At 35.4% G+C, this 15,672-nt stretch overlaps 3 protein-coding genes across 3 annotated transcripts in view; all 3 read right to left on the reverse strand.

Annotated features, from left to right (window-relative positions):
- Nucleotides 1–215: 215 nt before the first annotated feature.
- asb13a.2 (ankyrin repeat and SOCS box containing 13a, tandem duplicate 2) lies at nucleotides 216–5,784 on the reverse strand. Its single transcript, XM_016244961.1, has 6 exons — nucleotides 5,656–5,784; nucleotides 5,063–5,250; nucleotides 4,835–4,991; nucleotides 3,484–3,618; nucleotides 3,153–3,344; nucleotides 216–1,736 (listed from the first exon to the last, which is right to left on the reverse strand). The coding sequence occupies exons 1-6, from the start codon at nucleotides 5,696–5,698 to the stop codon at nucleotides 1,609–1,611; spliced, it is 843 nt and encodes a 280-aa protein (XP_016100447.1). The 5' UTR covers nucleotides 5,699–5,784; the 3' UTR covers nucleotides 216–1,608.
- A 753-nt stretch (nucleotides 5,785–6,537) lies between these two features.
- asb13a.1 (ankyrin repeat and SOCS box containing 13a, tandem duplicate 1) lies at nucleotides 6,538–8,815 on the reverse strand. Its single transcript, XM_016244962.1, has 6 exons — nucleotides 8,628–8,815; nucleotides 8,294–8,481; nucleotides 7,347–7,503; nucleotides 7,144–7,278; nucleotides 6,862–7,053; nucleotides 6,538–6,777 (listed from the first exon to the last, which is right to left on the reverse strand). Exons 1-6 carry the CDS (start codon nucleotides 8,668–8,670, stop codon nucleotides 6,635–6,637), a joined length of 858 nt encoding a protein of 285 aa, XP_016100448.1. The 5' UTR covers nucleotides 8,671–8,815; the 3' UTR covers nucleotides 6,538–6,634.
- A 331-nt stretch (nucleotides 8,816–9,146) lies between these two features.
- gdi2 (GDP dissociation inhibitor 2) overlaps nucleotides 9,147–15,672 on the reverse strand; it is an 18,747-nt gene continuing 12,221 nt past the window's right edge. The window contains exons 6-11 of the mRNA XM_016244986.1: nucleotides 12,191–12,322; nucleotides 11,968–12,067; nucleotides 11,711–11,882; nucleotides 10,652–10,796; nucleotides 10,509–10,563; nucleotides 9,147–10,434 (exon numbers count right to left, since the gene is read on the reverse strand). Coding sequence (XP_016100472.1) covers nucleotides 10,279–10,434; nucleotides 10,509–10,563; nucleotides 10,652–10,796; nucleotides 11,711–11,882; nucleotides 11,968–12,067; nucleotides 12,191–12,322 — 760 coding nt within the window. The 3' untranslated portion in view covers nucleotides 9,147–10,278. The remainder of the gene's footprint in view (nucleotides 10,435–10,508; nucleotides 10,564–10,651; nucleotides 10,797–11,710; nucleotides 11,883–11,967; nucleotides 12,068–12,190; nucleotides 12,323–15,672) is intronic.

Below are 15,672 nucleotides of genomic sequence, written 5' to 3' on the forward strand. Positions count from 1 at the left end.
GTGTCTATATATACATAATAAATATACACAGTACACACACATATGAGTAAACAAAAACTTTTATTTTGGATGCGATTAATCGTTTGACAGCACTAATATATATATATATATATATACACACACACACATATATATATAAATATATATAATTTTGTATAATTATAATTGTTATATATACAATTGTTATCAATTTAATGCATCCTTGCTGAATAAAAGAATAATTTCTTTCAAAAACAAAACATTACTGACCCCAAACAGTAGTGTGCATGCTGTAATTTATCTGCATATGCAATTCATAAGCGCATGCGATGTAAGTTTACGACTGCTATCATTATCTTTCATGAAAATATTACTTTGTTTACATCTGAAAATACTTTTATTTTTGCCGAGGTGTCCAAATTGAGGATCAATTATATTAATAAAAGACATAAAAAAGGAAAGCCCAACATTTCATGATCCAATCAAATCGTAATGCATCACATCAAGTCCAGCCTGATGTATTTTCCTGCAGAATACTCTGATGAACTCAAATAAGTTACATTACAGCAGTTAAATTCATTTAGTCTTAATAGCTTTTCCTCAACTCAGAAAAAAAATTATGAGGAAACAAACATACAGACTATATTAAATCCTTCACCTGAATTGTAAAATATTACAACCGGTGTACTAATACAACAGTACTACAATAAAACACTGCTGTAAACTGGTTTCTGTCAGTGTCACCGTGGCGTCACCGCAGCGGAACAAGGACAATGAATGTGGCAAAACGGTGGTATAACTCAAAGTGCTTGATGTCAGAACACGAATGCCAGTGTTTCCCTCTGGCCTGTGCAATAACACCTTGTTCAAGCCGCTGTGATCTCCTATGAATCTAATGAATCTCTAATGAGAGCATAACATGCTCATTTCCAGCAATGCTGTGTGTTGTGCATAGTGTCTGTCATCTGAGCGACTAATCTGCTGAAGTTTCCCTGGACTTCATTTAGCGGTCAGAGGAGTTCCTGAATGTAGACAGCTGCCAGATTAAGCGTTTCCTCTTTTTTGTGTCTCTATCTCCAGCTCTTTCTTTGCGGCAATATTTAGCGTACATATAATGGTTTCCATCAGTCCTAAATTCACCTCAGACACATTACGACAACATATTTTACAGCAAAAGCCAGACTGTTCTGCTGAGAAGTGCTATTAAGAAGTGCTTCCTATTTATGTAATCTGTTGTGCTTCTGTTACTTAAAAGGACAATCTGCCCAAAATGGAAAATTCTGTCATTTACTCCCTATGAAGGTATTTTGAAAAATATCTCCGCGCTTTTTGTCCATACAGTGGGGATTAAAGGTTCTTCTAGACCCCATTGGGATAAAGTCATGAAACCGAGTTAATAATGACAGAATTTTCATTTACAAGCAAACATCTTTTAAAGGTGAAGTGTGCAATTTCTGTGCCAATACAAAATTGCAAGAATAATAATTTGGATACATTTTTAACATTTAAAAAATTACATAGTTCACCTTTAATGCTCTAAAGTGCCAATATAACTAATATTTATTTTTGGAGAGATTTCAGTGCTTCAAGTGTTTGTGCATCTGAGGTAAAAACTTCTAAAGAAAGAGTTCATTGGTATAAGAGGTAACTGATAATACGGTTGGGAATATCCAATTTGGCCACCACATCCACAGCTCGGGCGCCCAACAGCGTCCTCAGGGCGATACGGCTCAGCTGCAGCAGAGAAAGAGGGTTACCTGCAAAAACACACAATATAATGCAGTATTAAACACTTCAATAACATTTCAATGCAACACTATTCATTTAGATTGCATTTAGCTACAGAAGAAGAAAGAACATGGAAATGAGGCAGTGATGACAATTGTGGCAACAATTTTGTATGGCCACCCTACATTTGATACATTTTGACTTTGCCTTCCATAGAAACCAAATAAAAACTAATACAAGTGAACATTCCAGGAGATAAAACCTTCTCGCTTGATAATGTAAAATATGAGCGCTTCAGATCACAACCTCCTGTCATATCATTCAATACACAAAATCAAAATGTTTGCATTCTCGTATTATTATTTTTAGCCTCTACATGTCAGTATCAGGAAAATATTTATATGCTCCTAGGCCACGGTTTCGCATGAATCTGGTTTACATTCTGAAGAGGGGCACTGCCGTGTTGTGTTTGGACTCGACTGGGTCGCGAATGCACCTTTGGAATGAGACTAATGATAGATTCCAGACCTACGCCAGAATCTAACTTTTAATCTCATCATCATAAACTTCATGTAATTGTTTATAACATCACACCCAAAATATCCTGAGCAGCACCTAGGCAGCAGACCTGGCTGTGAATCACTCCTGCAGATACAACCACAGTGGCCGCATATCACTACAACCAGAACAATTAACATTAACATGATACATCTTTTTTTTTTTTTTAGAACATTTAAATCTTGGTGAGAGCATGGAGAACATACTAAACTGAACTTTGAACTGATTCTTCCTCATTCAATGCAATATACCACATAAACAAAACAACAGCTTTTACATTAAGCCAAGAGCACCATCTGCTGGACACTTTCTATATTGTCTTTTTATATTAAGAAAAAAATTACATTAACTTTTTGTGATTTTTTTTTTTTGATGATTACTTTTAATAAAAACACTGTTTTGCTTTTAAATTACTTAAAAACATATTATAAAAATATTAAACATTTAATTTCCATTAAATAAACATCAATTCTTTACATTTTTTCATTAAAAATTATATTAACTTTATATTTTATTAATTGTTTATTTGACAAGAGACCAAAAAGGTGCAAAATATTAAACAATTATTTTTTTATTTTACATCAAAATTGATACTTTTCAAAATATTTTATAACTGAATCTTTTTTTCCCCATCAAAAATTATATTAACTTTATTTGTTTATTAATTTTTTATTTGACAAGAGACCAAAACAGTGCAGAATATTAAATGTAGGATACTTTATTTCTACAACACCACTGATAAAATCCTGTACATTCAGTCTGTCTATCCTATAAAGTAATGAATTTAAACAATATAACATATCCTATAACGAATGAAAACCATTTCAAAATACAAATTAAGTCGTGTAATTGAATTTCCTTAGAAGGCGGTTTTGTTTTGAACTCACTCTCATAAAGCTGAAGATAGTGCGCTGAGGGCGTATCTGGCCTTGTGTAGTTGACTGGCTTCCTGTCATATTTGTCTCGGGCGTAAATGTTGGCCCCGAACTCCACCAGCAGCTCAATCATATCCACATTGTTGGACTTGGCAGCATGATGTAAGGGCGTCTCGTGTAGCCTAGTGGCATTTACTCGCACACCTGCACACAATGATTCATGATTAAAGCTTTACTTTGGTGATTTCAGATCTAAACTACCTTCTTTAGAGGCACATTCTTCAGCATTTGCATGGCTGACAGAGTACTTTACAATCTCATGGTTCATGGAATCCGGGTTTACCTGCATTCAGTAGCACTTTAACACACTCCAGGTGTCGGTTGGCACATGCCACATGTAGAGGAGTACCGTAGTACAGGTCATAGGCTTCCAGACTGGCTCCTTTAGCAATCACTAACCTCACACAATCTGCATTACCTGCATAACAGAATATTCTCATATTATATGATGGACAGACAAGTATTTCACTCAAAAAGTTCAGTTTATCAAAATAATTCTTACTCTATAAATGTATCAAATTCATACAGATTCTGTAATACTACAGAAATTATAAATGGTCAATAAAAGACCATTTACATTTTTGTTGTTGTTGTTGAAAATTTGACAATTATATTTTAAAACAATAAAATAAAATAATCATCAAAAGAATGCATACTCTAAGCATTTATAAAAAATAACTTACAGATTCTGTAATACTATATAAATAAAAGACCACTGTAATACTACAGAAATTATAAATGGTCAATAAAAGACCATTTACATTTTTGTTGTTGTTGTTGAAAATTTGACAATTATATTTTAAAACAATAAAATAATCATCAAAAGAATGCATACTCTAAGCATTTATAAAAAATAACTTACAGATTCTGTAATACTATATAAACAAAAGACCACAAAACCAAATATAATTTTCATAATTAAAATTATTGTTCTTAAAATAAAAACAAAACAATAAAATGTGAATACAAAATAATCATAAAAATAATTTTTACTCTAATATGACAAAATTACCTTTTACCTATAAGCAAACCAGCTTCTGTAATACTACAGAAATTATTACTATGTAAAATTATTTTAAAAAATTGATATATAGTGAATTTTATTTTTTAAATAAATTGTAAACATAAAATAATCATAAAAGGAATTCATACTCTATGAATTTATAAAATTACCTTAGATATTCTGTAAAACTACAGAAAACAAATCAACAAAGTCTAATATAAAATCATTTTTGATAATACTAATACTGATTATATTTTAAAATAATAATTTTTAAATAAAATAAAATGTAAAAATAAAGAAATCGTCCCCAAAAAATCTTACTCTTAAATTCCTTCTCTAACTTATTTTTTAACATTGTATATTAGTATATTTTTAAATAAAGTGATTTCAAAATAAAATAAAAACCATAAACTCATCACTAAAATAACTCATACTCTATGAATTATGGTCATTAAAAAATACCTTACAGATTCTTTAGTACTAAAGAAAAACAAAAAGTCAACAAATTCTATTATAACATTTTCTGATAATTAGATAACTATACATTTTAAATCAACAAATAAAATGAAATTGAACTAAAACAATAAAATAAAGTACACTTCTACAGTGAGTGTACCCCAAACCAGCACACCTCCCATGCAGGCCTCATGTAGAGGAGAGGTGGTGCGAGAGGTAAGCATGGGGTTGACTTTTGCTCCATACTCCAAAAGAAGCCTCACACACTCAAAGTTCCCGATAGAGCACGCTTCACACAGTGGAGTGCTGCCGTCCACGTTCCTTGCATCAACCTGCAACACAAAAACCCATTTCAAAGCCAAAGTCAGGGCCTTTTTAAGAACAGTATGTGTGTGACTGGCACCTGAGCCCCTGCGTCCAGCAGCAGTCTCACACACTGCGTCTGTCCGCGAGCAGCTGCCTCGTGGAGGGGAGTGATGGAGTCCACAGCCACAATATTCACTGAAGCTCCACTCTGGATCAAACTCTGCAGCTCTGACACCTGACCCTGATACGCAGCCTTATGAACCTCTGTCCTCTCTGCCCAGAAACCTAACACACAGTAAAACCATAACCACAGGAGTCAGCCACAACAGATGGTAATCTATGGTAATCATTTTAGCATATGCGATAAAAATGAATTATTAGGCATAATATATTGGTCATTTAAGCCTTCGAGTAAAAAAAAAAAAAAGACAAAGTTGTGTCATGTCTCATAAATCATGTAATATAGTAAAAAATGTACATGAGCTATTGATGCGTTAATGTTTATTATTTGTATAGTTTATATATTATCATGGTTGGCTATATGACATATTTATAAGGCTATATTAAACATTGGTTGTTGACTACAGTTGCACGGCATTAAGAAGAGCACTATGGTGTGAAATATGATAATCAAAATAGGGCGGCACGTCGCTGCAGTACGGACACAGCGGCAAATACGCGTGGACTTACCGATGTCCCCGAAAAAATAAGGTCGTGCCGTTTCCACTTCCATCTCTGCTTTAGTAAAATGGTAGAGAAATTTAAACCAAACACTGTCGCTAACTAAAGTCTGCTGTGTTTAGAAATGCGGTGTATGCATCACGTGGTCTGTTCTGTTTAGGTTCTAGTTATGACGTGTTGCCGTGAATGCTGGGAGTTGTAGTTTACTGCGAATGTACTGGGGTCAATAATATTATATATAATAATGTGTGTGTGTGTGTGTGTGTGTGTGTATATATATGTTGTGTGTATGTATATATATATATATATATATTTTAGTTGTTTTAATACTATAATTGATTGCTTCTGTTGTCCTCATTTGTAAGTCGCTAAGTGTCTAAGTGTCTAATAAATGACTAAATAAATAAATATATACACTCACACAGTATATGTGTGTGTGTGTGTGTGTATATATATATATATATATATATACATACACACACACACATATATAAAAAAAAAATACAAAAATAATGACTGGATACATTTGGACAAATGTAGGAATGCGAGTGCATTAAATCAAGAGCTTTCAACCTTTACAGACCCAGGGACATGGCATACCAGATAGCACATTACAGTAGCTTTAATTAAGAATATTAACAATACATAACGCTTAATAGACAGACATTTTTATGAGTTAAATAGTTAAACATATCACAAAAAGTTAAGTGCTATATGCTTTATATATCTTCTCAACAGACCCCCTAAAGTGCTTTCAGGACTTCCTGATTGAAAACCAATGGCATTTATTTTAATAAAGTATATCACAAAGTATTTTCAAGCAAGAAAAGTTTGATAAGTTTAAATTATAAAACAATACCTTTTAGACAAAAAGTATTTGGACACTTTCTGGTTGTCAAACATTAAATTAATTGACTTACAAATGTAAGACTATATAAACTGCAGTCCAGTAAAGGTTTCTAAACCTGAAAATAAGACTCTAGGGAACTTATTTATAAATGTATGATTTATAAATGAGGTAATCAATGATGCGCTGTGAAATGTCCAGTTTAGGGATCAGCTCCAGAGCTCTAGTACCCAACACAGTCCTCAGGACGATACGGCACAGCTGCTGCAGAGACAGAGGGTTACCTGCAGAAAAACAGAACAGCAGATGAAATCATTCGGAGAGGCCTCATAATATACTGTATAGCACCTATGCAGACTGTAACATACTCTCATAGTGCAGCAGACAGAGATTGGCAGAAGATTCAGGTTTTGTATAGTCTCTAGGTTTGTGACCCAAGTTATCACTTATGTTGACATTTCCACCAAACTCCACCAGCAGCTCCACCAGGTCCACGCTCTCGGCCCTCGCCGCATGATGCAGTGCTGTCTCATGGAACTTGGTGGCATTCACCTTTGCACCTTTGAAAGTATGAAAAAATAATAAAGCAGAATAATACATAGCAGTGCAAAATAAAATATATAAACTACACCTATAAAAAAGTGCCTCACCTGCATTGAGCAGCAGCAGGGCACAGTCTAAGTGAGCTTTAGCACAAGCAGCATGTAACGGCGTCCCGAAGTAAATGTCAAAGGCCTCCAGCAGCGCTCCCTTGTCTATCATAAGCTTCACACAGTCTGGGCTACCTGCACAGAGATCATGAGAAAACACAAACAATCTAAACACAAAGCATTCCCTCTCCTGGCTATCTCACCTCGTATGCAGGCCTCATGGAGGGGTGAAGCCGTGAGGGCGGTCAGGGAAGGGTTGACGGACGCTCCATGATCCACCAGCAGCTTGACACTGTCTATGCTGCCAGCCGCACAGGCGTGACAGAGAGGAGTACTGCCATGGATGGTGCGCACATCCACCTACACACACAGTTTTCAATGGCGAATATAGTTTATACCTTAGACTAGTAATGAATGAGTTTTGCAGGGTGGGATGTTTGTTATTTATTAATTTCATTTTTCAGTGCCTTGTTATTCCTCCCATCTTCTCTAATATTGTAGTCTCTATGATGATTTGCTTACACTCCTTTATTGTAAGTCACCATTGTTGGGAAGTTTATTTTGGAAATGTAATAGGCTAGATTACAGATTGCAAGTTACCCTATTTAAAATGTAATAAGTAGTCTAGGTATTTCAATTACTTTATTAAAGTAACGTTGAATACATTTGATTATTTTTTTCAATTTACATTTACATTTAGTAGACGCTTTCCAAAGCGACTTACAAATGAGGACAATAGAAGCAATCAAACTAACTTTCAAAATCCTTCATCTCTAGAATTAAGACTATAATCATTTCATTTTAAAGTACATCCACCACAAAATCAGAATTTAGCACCACTTTTTACTTTGAGATCGTTCTGAAGTTAAATACAGATTTTAAATCATAAAAAATATAGTAAATATTAATACAATAAGTATTCAGATTGTAATCGTTATTATTTTCATAAATAACTAATTTAATTACACATTTTTTTCTCAGTAACTAACTAATTAGTTGCACTTATTTTGTCATTTAATTACGTAACGCCGTTACATGTAACTAGTTACTCCCCAACACTGTAAGTCACTTTGGATAAAAGCTAAGCATACGCGAATAAGAACATAACTCAAAAGTAACTAATTAAAATATACCTTGTGCCGTGACCCACCTGAGCTCCAGCCTCCAGCAGGATTTGAACACACTTTGGATGGGCTTGGATGCAGGCATCATGCAGAGGGGTGAAGTTATCCACAGACACGATATTAACTGATGCTCCTGCTTCTATCAGCTGTTTTAACTGCAGAGCTCGACCTAGAGACGCAGCCTCATGTACCGGTGTGCGGTCAGCCCAGTGACCTACAAATGCAGTCATTTATTTCGTGTTAAGTGGGAGTAGATCTAATGGGAAATATATTCCCCCCGTCTAGTACACAGCAATGTTAAGCAATTGCAGACAGGAGTCTGTTAAGCATAAAATGCATTGATATTAGACAAATACTCACCGATGTCACCATAAAACGTTGATCTGGCAGCGGTGAGTTCCATAATTTATTAAATCTACTTGACATTTAACAAATATTACTCATATAGCATGCGACCAACGTGCTGATAAAGTAAACTTGTTTTATATTTAGAGAAGCCGCCTGTGCGGTTTATGATTTGCGACACTACGGATTGAATACGGCAAATACGCAAAGGATTCTGGGAGATGTAGTTCCTCCACAGCGCCCACTACCATAAACTGGCATTAATTGTTTATTAATAAACTTCTTGAATGTCCAAATATAACTTTCATATTAACGAAGCACTTGTGATATACATTTAATACCACTTTACAAAATTACATTTAACTGCTTTGTTTTTGTGATGTAAACATGCAGGCCACACAATAACAAGAATAATAAATAAAAAAATCATCATAAATATTTTTGTTTATAAAATATGGATTATCATTCATATTTAACATTTAAAAATAATTGTTAGTGAAACTAGATAGTTAATAAATAAAAACACAAAGTCAATTTTCCACAAGTTAACATTTTTACTTTGCAGTACAGAAATCATTTGAGCCCCATTCGTTCAGCGTTTGCTGTTTTCTTTAAAACATTGGTGACATTTTGCACAGGGCCCTGGTCATGTCAATACTGCCATAGACATTTTGGTCCTTGCTAACACATCAGAGCCGTTGAGGCGACACTGCCTGCTCCTCTCTGCTCTGAGGTGAAGGAGAAGAAGAGCTCCCTAACACACACTAGACAAGCAGATTCCAGACTTACAGTTAAGCAGCTTTTCCCACTGACGTGTGATAACCTCCATGTAGTAGCCTTAGAATCACGCATAACCCATCAGAAAAGAGATGCAAGGCAAAGCTGAAAGAAACCCTGGCCCTTCCGACAAGCAGCACAATTTACAGCTAATAGGGGGTCGGTTATGTCAAATCATATGAGCATATTGCAAAACGAATACTGTGTGGTTGGACACGGATTACATAAAAGATTATCTACACTGTGTGTGCTTGATACTTCCCTTCGATCTGTAAACGCAAGGAAATTGGATAAATATTGATAACTAAATATTCAGGATACTAGTTTAAGCACCAGTTGTAATTTGTAGGAAAAAAGAATAATGATTAATCCCTGGAAGTTATCTTAGAAGTAGATAGTTTCTTTTCAAAATAAAAACGTGTGCTGTTAAACCTGGCCAAACTCAAAACAGATCATTTCGCAATTTTGCAAAACCCGATCCCCCTCCCCTTGACAGCTAACACCAGTACATTTTAAAAAATATGCATTTCTTCATATCACTTGAATACATCTTATTTGGCATCTCTGGACTTTTCACATCCCATGTCTAAGCAGGTTGAGCTAAAGATCACATGATGGAAACCGATTACAGGGCGTTGATAAACAATCAGTGCAAAATGGATCTCGTTTCCTGATTATAAAAAGCAGACTGGCAGAACCTTCTCCCCTTCTCCGCCCCCCCAAAAATGCTAAATTTGTATAACGGTTTACATGAAATTCCATTAAGGGCAAAACATACGCTTGGATAGCCAGCTCACCCAGTTTGGTTGCCTTTTTTTTTCTTTTGTTTTTTTTAAATGTTAAGATTATGATCGTCTGAATATCTGATTCAAGAGCAGCTGGAGCTAGTTTACTGGTCAGCACAGTCTCCGAAGATGTCATTCTTCTTGCGTTCCATTTCGGCAAAGTCAAACTCTGTGCCCGTCATTCGCTTGTAGATGTCTTTGATATCATCGCAGGTCGTCTCGAAGTGGGTCGTGGCATCATAGGAGCGAGAGACAAAGATCTGGGTGCAGATAAAAACAAACTTAGTACTGTAGTCACTCTTGTATATCAAGTGAGCACAATGTAAACGCTCACCTGGCTGTCAGATCCCACATCGGTTGGCGCATACTGATCACTGATGCTCACAAGTCTGCAGGAAGGTCACATATAGCACAAAATTATCTTATTTATCCGATTGCACGCATGTCAAAGTAAGTCACAAGTGCACACAAACGTACTTCTGCTCAACCGGTTCCAAAAGGTCCAGGGCTGGTTTGATCTCTTTCTCAGGGTCGCTGGTCTCCACAGTGGTGCTGACTATGGCTATGTATTTACCCTGGGCTGCCACATTGTGTGCGTAAGAGATCATGCACACATAGATATCTAAAAGGAAGAGATGGTTTTAATGTACAATAATGTACCTTTTATAAGTTTGGGGTCGGTAATATTTTGAATGCTTTTGAAAAATTCAATGCTCACCAAGGCTACATTTATTTAATCAAAACTACAGTAAAAACAGGAATATTGTGAAATATTATTACCATTTAAAACAGCATTTGTATTTGAATGTATTTTACAAATGTAATTTAATCCTGCGATGACAAAGCTGAATTGTAAGCAGCCATTACTCCAGTGTCACATGATTCTTCAAAAATCATTATAAAATGTAAATTTGGTGATCAAGAAACATCTATTATCAGTGATGAAATATTAATATTTTTGTGGAAATTATGATTTTTTTTAGGATTCTTTTCTTAAAAAGAACATAACAGAAATCATTTGTAACATATTTTGTAAATGTCTTTACTGTTACTTTTAAACCAATTTAATGTTTCCTTGCTAAATAAAAGTATTAATTTCCTAAAGTCTAAATGACCTCAAACTTTTGAATGGCAGTGTATATATAAAATTATTATAATATTATTATTATTATGTCAATTATATAAAATGTAAACAGGTGGCAAAAAACTGATACATGACTATCTCAGATAAGTGTATTAGGTCTTTTATGAATGTAAAAAATAAATGACTTGGACAAATTTGAATTTTTTATTAAAATATTGGAAAGCTACATGCCATTACTTTCTATTCATATTTAAATTATTTATAAATTTAACTTCAAAAAAAAAAAAAAACTGTTCAAGAGCATTTATTACGGAAATAAATTTGGTATCAAAAATCCTGTCATTTCAATTTGTTACTGCCAACCCTAAAATACACCAAGTATAAAATATGAGATTAAAATAAGGTAAGAGCCCACTGAATATGCAAGTGCTGTGGCTTCCTGTCAAACTAACCGTGCTTCCTGTTGACCTGGTTTTGAGGGATGATGATCTGGCAGGAGTTGGCATCGCTGGTGTTCTTGATGGGGTGGCTCATGATGCAGATGACCCGGATCACCTGACCCACCTTGTTGACTCGGTCCATGATATAGCTGGGGTCGCAAATCAGCTGCTTGCAGCGAGCGATCTAACCGTGAAGAATAAACAGCATTAAAGTCACAGCACATTTTAAGGACAAATCAGATTTCACACAGCTTGCAACAGAAACTCACCTCTCCCTCAGATTTGACGCCCACCACTTTGCCGTTCTCTATAATAATCTCCTCAATGGGCTTGTTCAGCATGTAGGTTCCTCCATAAATGGCACTTAATCTGTGAGTGACAAAAATATACTGCTAGTGTATTTACAGAGTACTGCAATCTAAGCACACTACACACAGACAGGTTTAAAATGATGTGAATGTTAGTAGCAGAGGAATGGTTGGGGAAACTCACCTGGCGAAGCCTTGGGGCAGCTCTCCTAGGCCATAGAGAGGGTACAGATATGGACTCTTTCCATACCTCGCCAAAGACTCGCTGTACAACTTAATCCTGTTTATCGTCTCCATGCAGGGCTGATCCAGGTAGCTGGACAGATAGACAACACAAACAGGTTTAGCAAACAAGCCTGCGACATCAGTCTTTAAGTTGAACTTCCTCCAAAAAGTAGACTAGGTTTTGACTCACTCATCTGTGCGGTAGAGTGCGAGAGCGTGACCGGTGAAGTCGACAACATCCTGCCCGAGGTCGAACTTTTTGTACACATCTCGCATGGTGGTCTTTTTGGGGTCCACTCCCTCCAAGGTCTTTGGGTCATTTTCATCAAAGTTGGCAACAAACACAAGGAACTTCCTGAATCGTCTTTTCTCGAAAAGTCCCATGAGGCCTAAAGGATAATTATTACATGTTAAAAGATGATATTTTTACCCCATCAGCTATGACAGCATGCACTTTGTTTGGTGGGATGTATTTCAGGAACAAAACATACCAGCATCTCTTACTTTGTCTGCAAAAAAAAGACGAACTACTGAACTGTTTTACACACAATTATTTCATTATGTTGCAAAATTAATCAAAAGGGAAGTAGGGCGAGACGTCCATAATCATCATTTCACTGTAATTCCTTTCTACTCATAACAGACCCACTCTTCCTTTCAGACCAGGGTGATTTTTATTTATATATCATTATAGTTTTTTATTAATAATTGAAATGGTCCTTTATCTTTTCTACATTTTCTATTTAACTTTAATTTATTTAGTTTTCATTTTTATTTCCAGGTCTTAATACAGGGTTCGTACACTTTTTTACTTATAAATTTCCATGACTTTTGAGACAATATTCACATAACCTAATTTTCCATTACTTTACAAGAATAAAAATCAGACCAGGGTGATTTTTATTTATATATCATTATAGTTTTTTATTAATAATTTAAATGGTCCTTTATCTTTTTTACATTTTCTATTTAACTTTAATTTATTTAGTTTTCATTTTTATTTCCAGGTCTTAATACAGGGTTCGTACACTTTTTTTACTTATAAATTTCCATGACTTTTGAGACAATATTCACATAACCTAATTTTCCATTACTTTACAAGAATAAAAATTAGTTCAAATTATCACAACTAAAATTAATGACTATTAGTGCTATTGTTTGCTTTCTTGTTTTAGTAATAAGTACAAGCTGCAACTGCGCCAGACGTTACTCCACACAGAGAACATATCACATCACTGTATGTTATCATTTATTTAACTCAGTTAAACGTTTTGAAAACTTTTCTCTTTCGCAACGGTTTACATTCACTTAAGAAAAAACCAACAGTGCTTATGAGGACAATCAACAGGTTGGTCATTTTGTGTGTATTTTTGCCGTAATTCATAATCATAAGTAATTACCATGATTAATGTGTCAGGGCTAGGGGAAATAGAATATTCTGTTTCGGTTCATTTTTGTGAAGAGCTTCTGCTCAAGACCGAGACAGCAGAAAGCGCAGTTTGTTCTCTAAAAAATCACTACGTATGCTGATATTGTGAGTGCACACAAATAAAAGTAGACCCTTAACAGTCCCGAATGATGTATTACTCCTACCTTTATAAGCAAAAATGACAGTTGTTTCCACTGTTTTAAGAAACAAATGCAAGTGATCGCGCTGGCAACTCCAATTTCTGCAGAGCGCGCTTTAGCTTCCACTCTCCACACAAATGATTGGATACTTGCCTAATAGCAAACATTTATCTAGGTTAACAGTTTAAACTAACATTGTGATATTTTACATATAGATTATATTTTAGTCAAGTGGTGATGTTTTGAGAAGGCTAAATTGATCAAACATAGGCTATGATTAACTCACTGTCTGCCGCTGGCCACTTGGTCGTTACTTTAAAAAGCAAACATTTAAATTTAACAAACAAAAAAAATGTTCCAAACATGTATAAATTAACTTAATAAAGAAACGAAAATAAATATAACCACGTTGCCATTAAAAACGAAACTAAACTATTTTAAAGGTTTAGTTCACCCAAAAATGAAAATTAGCTTGTGTTTTACATAACTTTGAAGCATCCTAGGTGTATATGACGTTCTTCTTTCAGACGAATCCAGTCGGAGTTATATTAAAAATTGTCTTGGCTATTCCAAGCTCTATCATTGCAGTCAGCGGGTGTTGCAGTTGAACAGTCCACAAGTCGTCAAATAAGGCTCACGCATTCATAATAAAACGTGCCGCAGACGGCTCCGGGGGATGATAAAGGCACCCCTGTTGCAAATCCATGTGTTTTTTAAAGAAAAATATCCATATTTAAAACATAATAAACACTTTTCTCTCACTTCTGCTGACTGTCATGCACTGAAGCAGTTCTGGCGGATGACGTCGGTATTGCGTGATTAGTGACGAATGCGGAGAGAGAACAAAACAAAATGCCGGTCATGAATTAGAAGTACAAACAGAGGATTTGCTAAGAAAAATTACGGAGGTTTTCGATATAAACCAAGAGGAGACTGGCTTTCCTTTGCTAAAGTAAGGACACTTTGGTTCCTTTGCTCCTATAAACAAACTTGCGATACTAGCATACCTCAGAGGCGCGTGCGCTGCGCATACGTGCTGCATCATCCGGCGGAACTGCTTCAGTGTATGACAGTCAGCGGAAATGAGAGAAAAGTGTTTATTACGTTTGAAATATGGATTTTTTTCTTTAAAAAACACATGGATTCTCTACAGGGGGCCTTTATTCATCCCCCGGAGCCGTCTGCGGCACGTTTTATTATGAATGCGTGAGCTTTATTTGACGACTTGTGGACTGTTCAACTGCAACACCCGCTGACTGCAATGATAGAGCTTGGAATAGCCAGGACAATTTTTAATATAACTCTGACTGGATTCGTCTGAAAGAAGAAAGTCATATACACCTAGGATGCTTCGAGGGTAAGTAAAACACAAGCTAATTTTCATTTTTGGGTGAACTAACCCTTTAATGGCTACAACAGCAGCTGTGTAACTGGAGAAGAGAGAATGAGAAAAAAGACACGGGGCCTTCATTTATCAATCTAACGTAGAAACGAGCGCAGATCCGTGCGCACAAATCAACTTAAGACAGAGTTCATGTGTGATTCATGAAATATTCGTATGCCGCTAACCTCATCGTACGAATGATCGCACGTTGATAAATGTGGCGGAAAAAAACAATCGTCATTTGAATATCACGCCCCTAAAAACACCCTGGTTTAGAAGCCTCACCCCTAGAGTTTACGACATGGAGAAACGAAAACCGGCCAAAAAGAGGATTGATCTTACTCCAAAAACACCCTTTAACCTTGTAATTGCAAACAATTAGGCTACATTAATTTATGTCATTTATATGTATATTAAAATACAGCCTCACTCTACAACAAATATTTTAAATTTAACAGTATTCAGAACAGAACAAGAATGAAAAATAA

This window comes from Sinocyclocheilus grahami, unplaced genomic scaffold (assembly GCF_001515645.1).
Source record: "Sinocyclocheilus grahami isolate Dianchi unplaced genomic scaffold, SAMN03320097.WGS_v1.1 scaffold740.1, whole genome shotgun sequence".
Classification (NCBI taxonomy): domain Eukaryota; kingdom Metazoa; phylum Chordata; class Actinopteri; order Cypriniformes; family Cyprinidae; genus Sinocyclocheilus; species Sinocyclocheilus grahami.

What these genes read in the sequence shown, in the direction of transcription:
- asb13a.2 (XM_016244961.1), bottom strand. Translation starts at nt 5,698, where the DNA reads ATGGAAGTGGAAACGGCACGACCTTATTTTTTCGGGGACATCG. An exon ending in TTATTTTTTCGGGGACATCG is followed by an intron (nt 5,251 to 5,655) that starts GTAAGTCCACGC and finishes ACTGTGTGTTAG; the next exon opens with GTTTCTGGGCAGAGAGGACA. An exon ending in ACATGAGGCCTGCATGGGAG is followed by an intron (nt 3,619 to 4,834) that starts GTGTGCTGGTTT and finishes TCTGTTATGCAG; the next exon opens with GTAATGCAGATTGTGTGAGG.
- asb13a.1 (XM_016244962.1), bottom strand. Translation starts at nt 8,670, where the DNA reads ATGGAACTCACCGCTGCCAGATCAACGTTTTATGGTGACATCG. An exon ending in TGCTGGAGGCTGGAGCTCAG is followed by an intron (nt 7,504 to 8,293) that starts GTGGGTCACGGC and finishes CTGTGTGTGTAG; the next exon opens with GTGGATGTGCGCACCATCCA. An exon ending in CCTGCTGCTGCTCAATGCAG is followed by an intron (nt 7,054 to 7,143) that starts GTGAGGCACTTT and finishes ATACTTTCAAAG; the next exon opens with GTGCAAAGGTGAATGCCACC.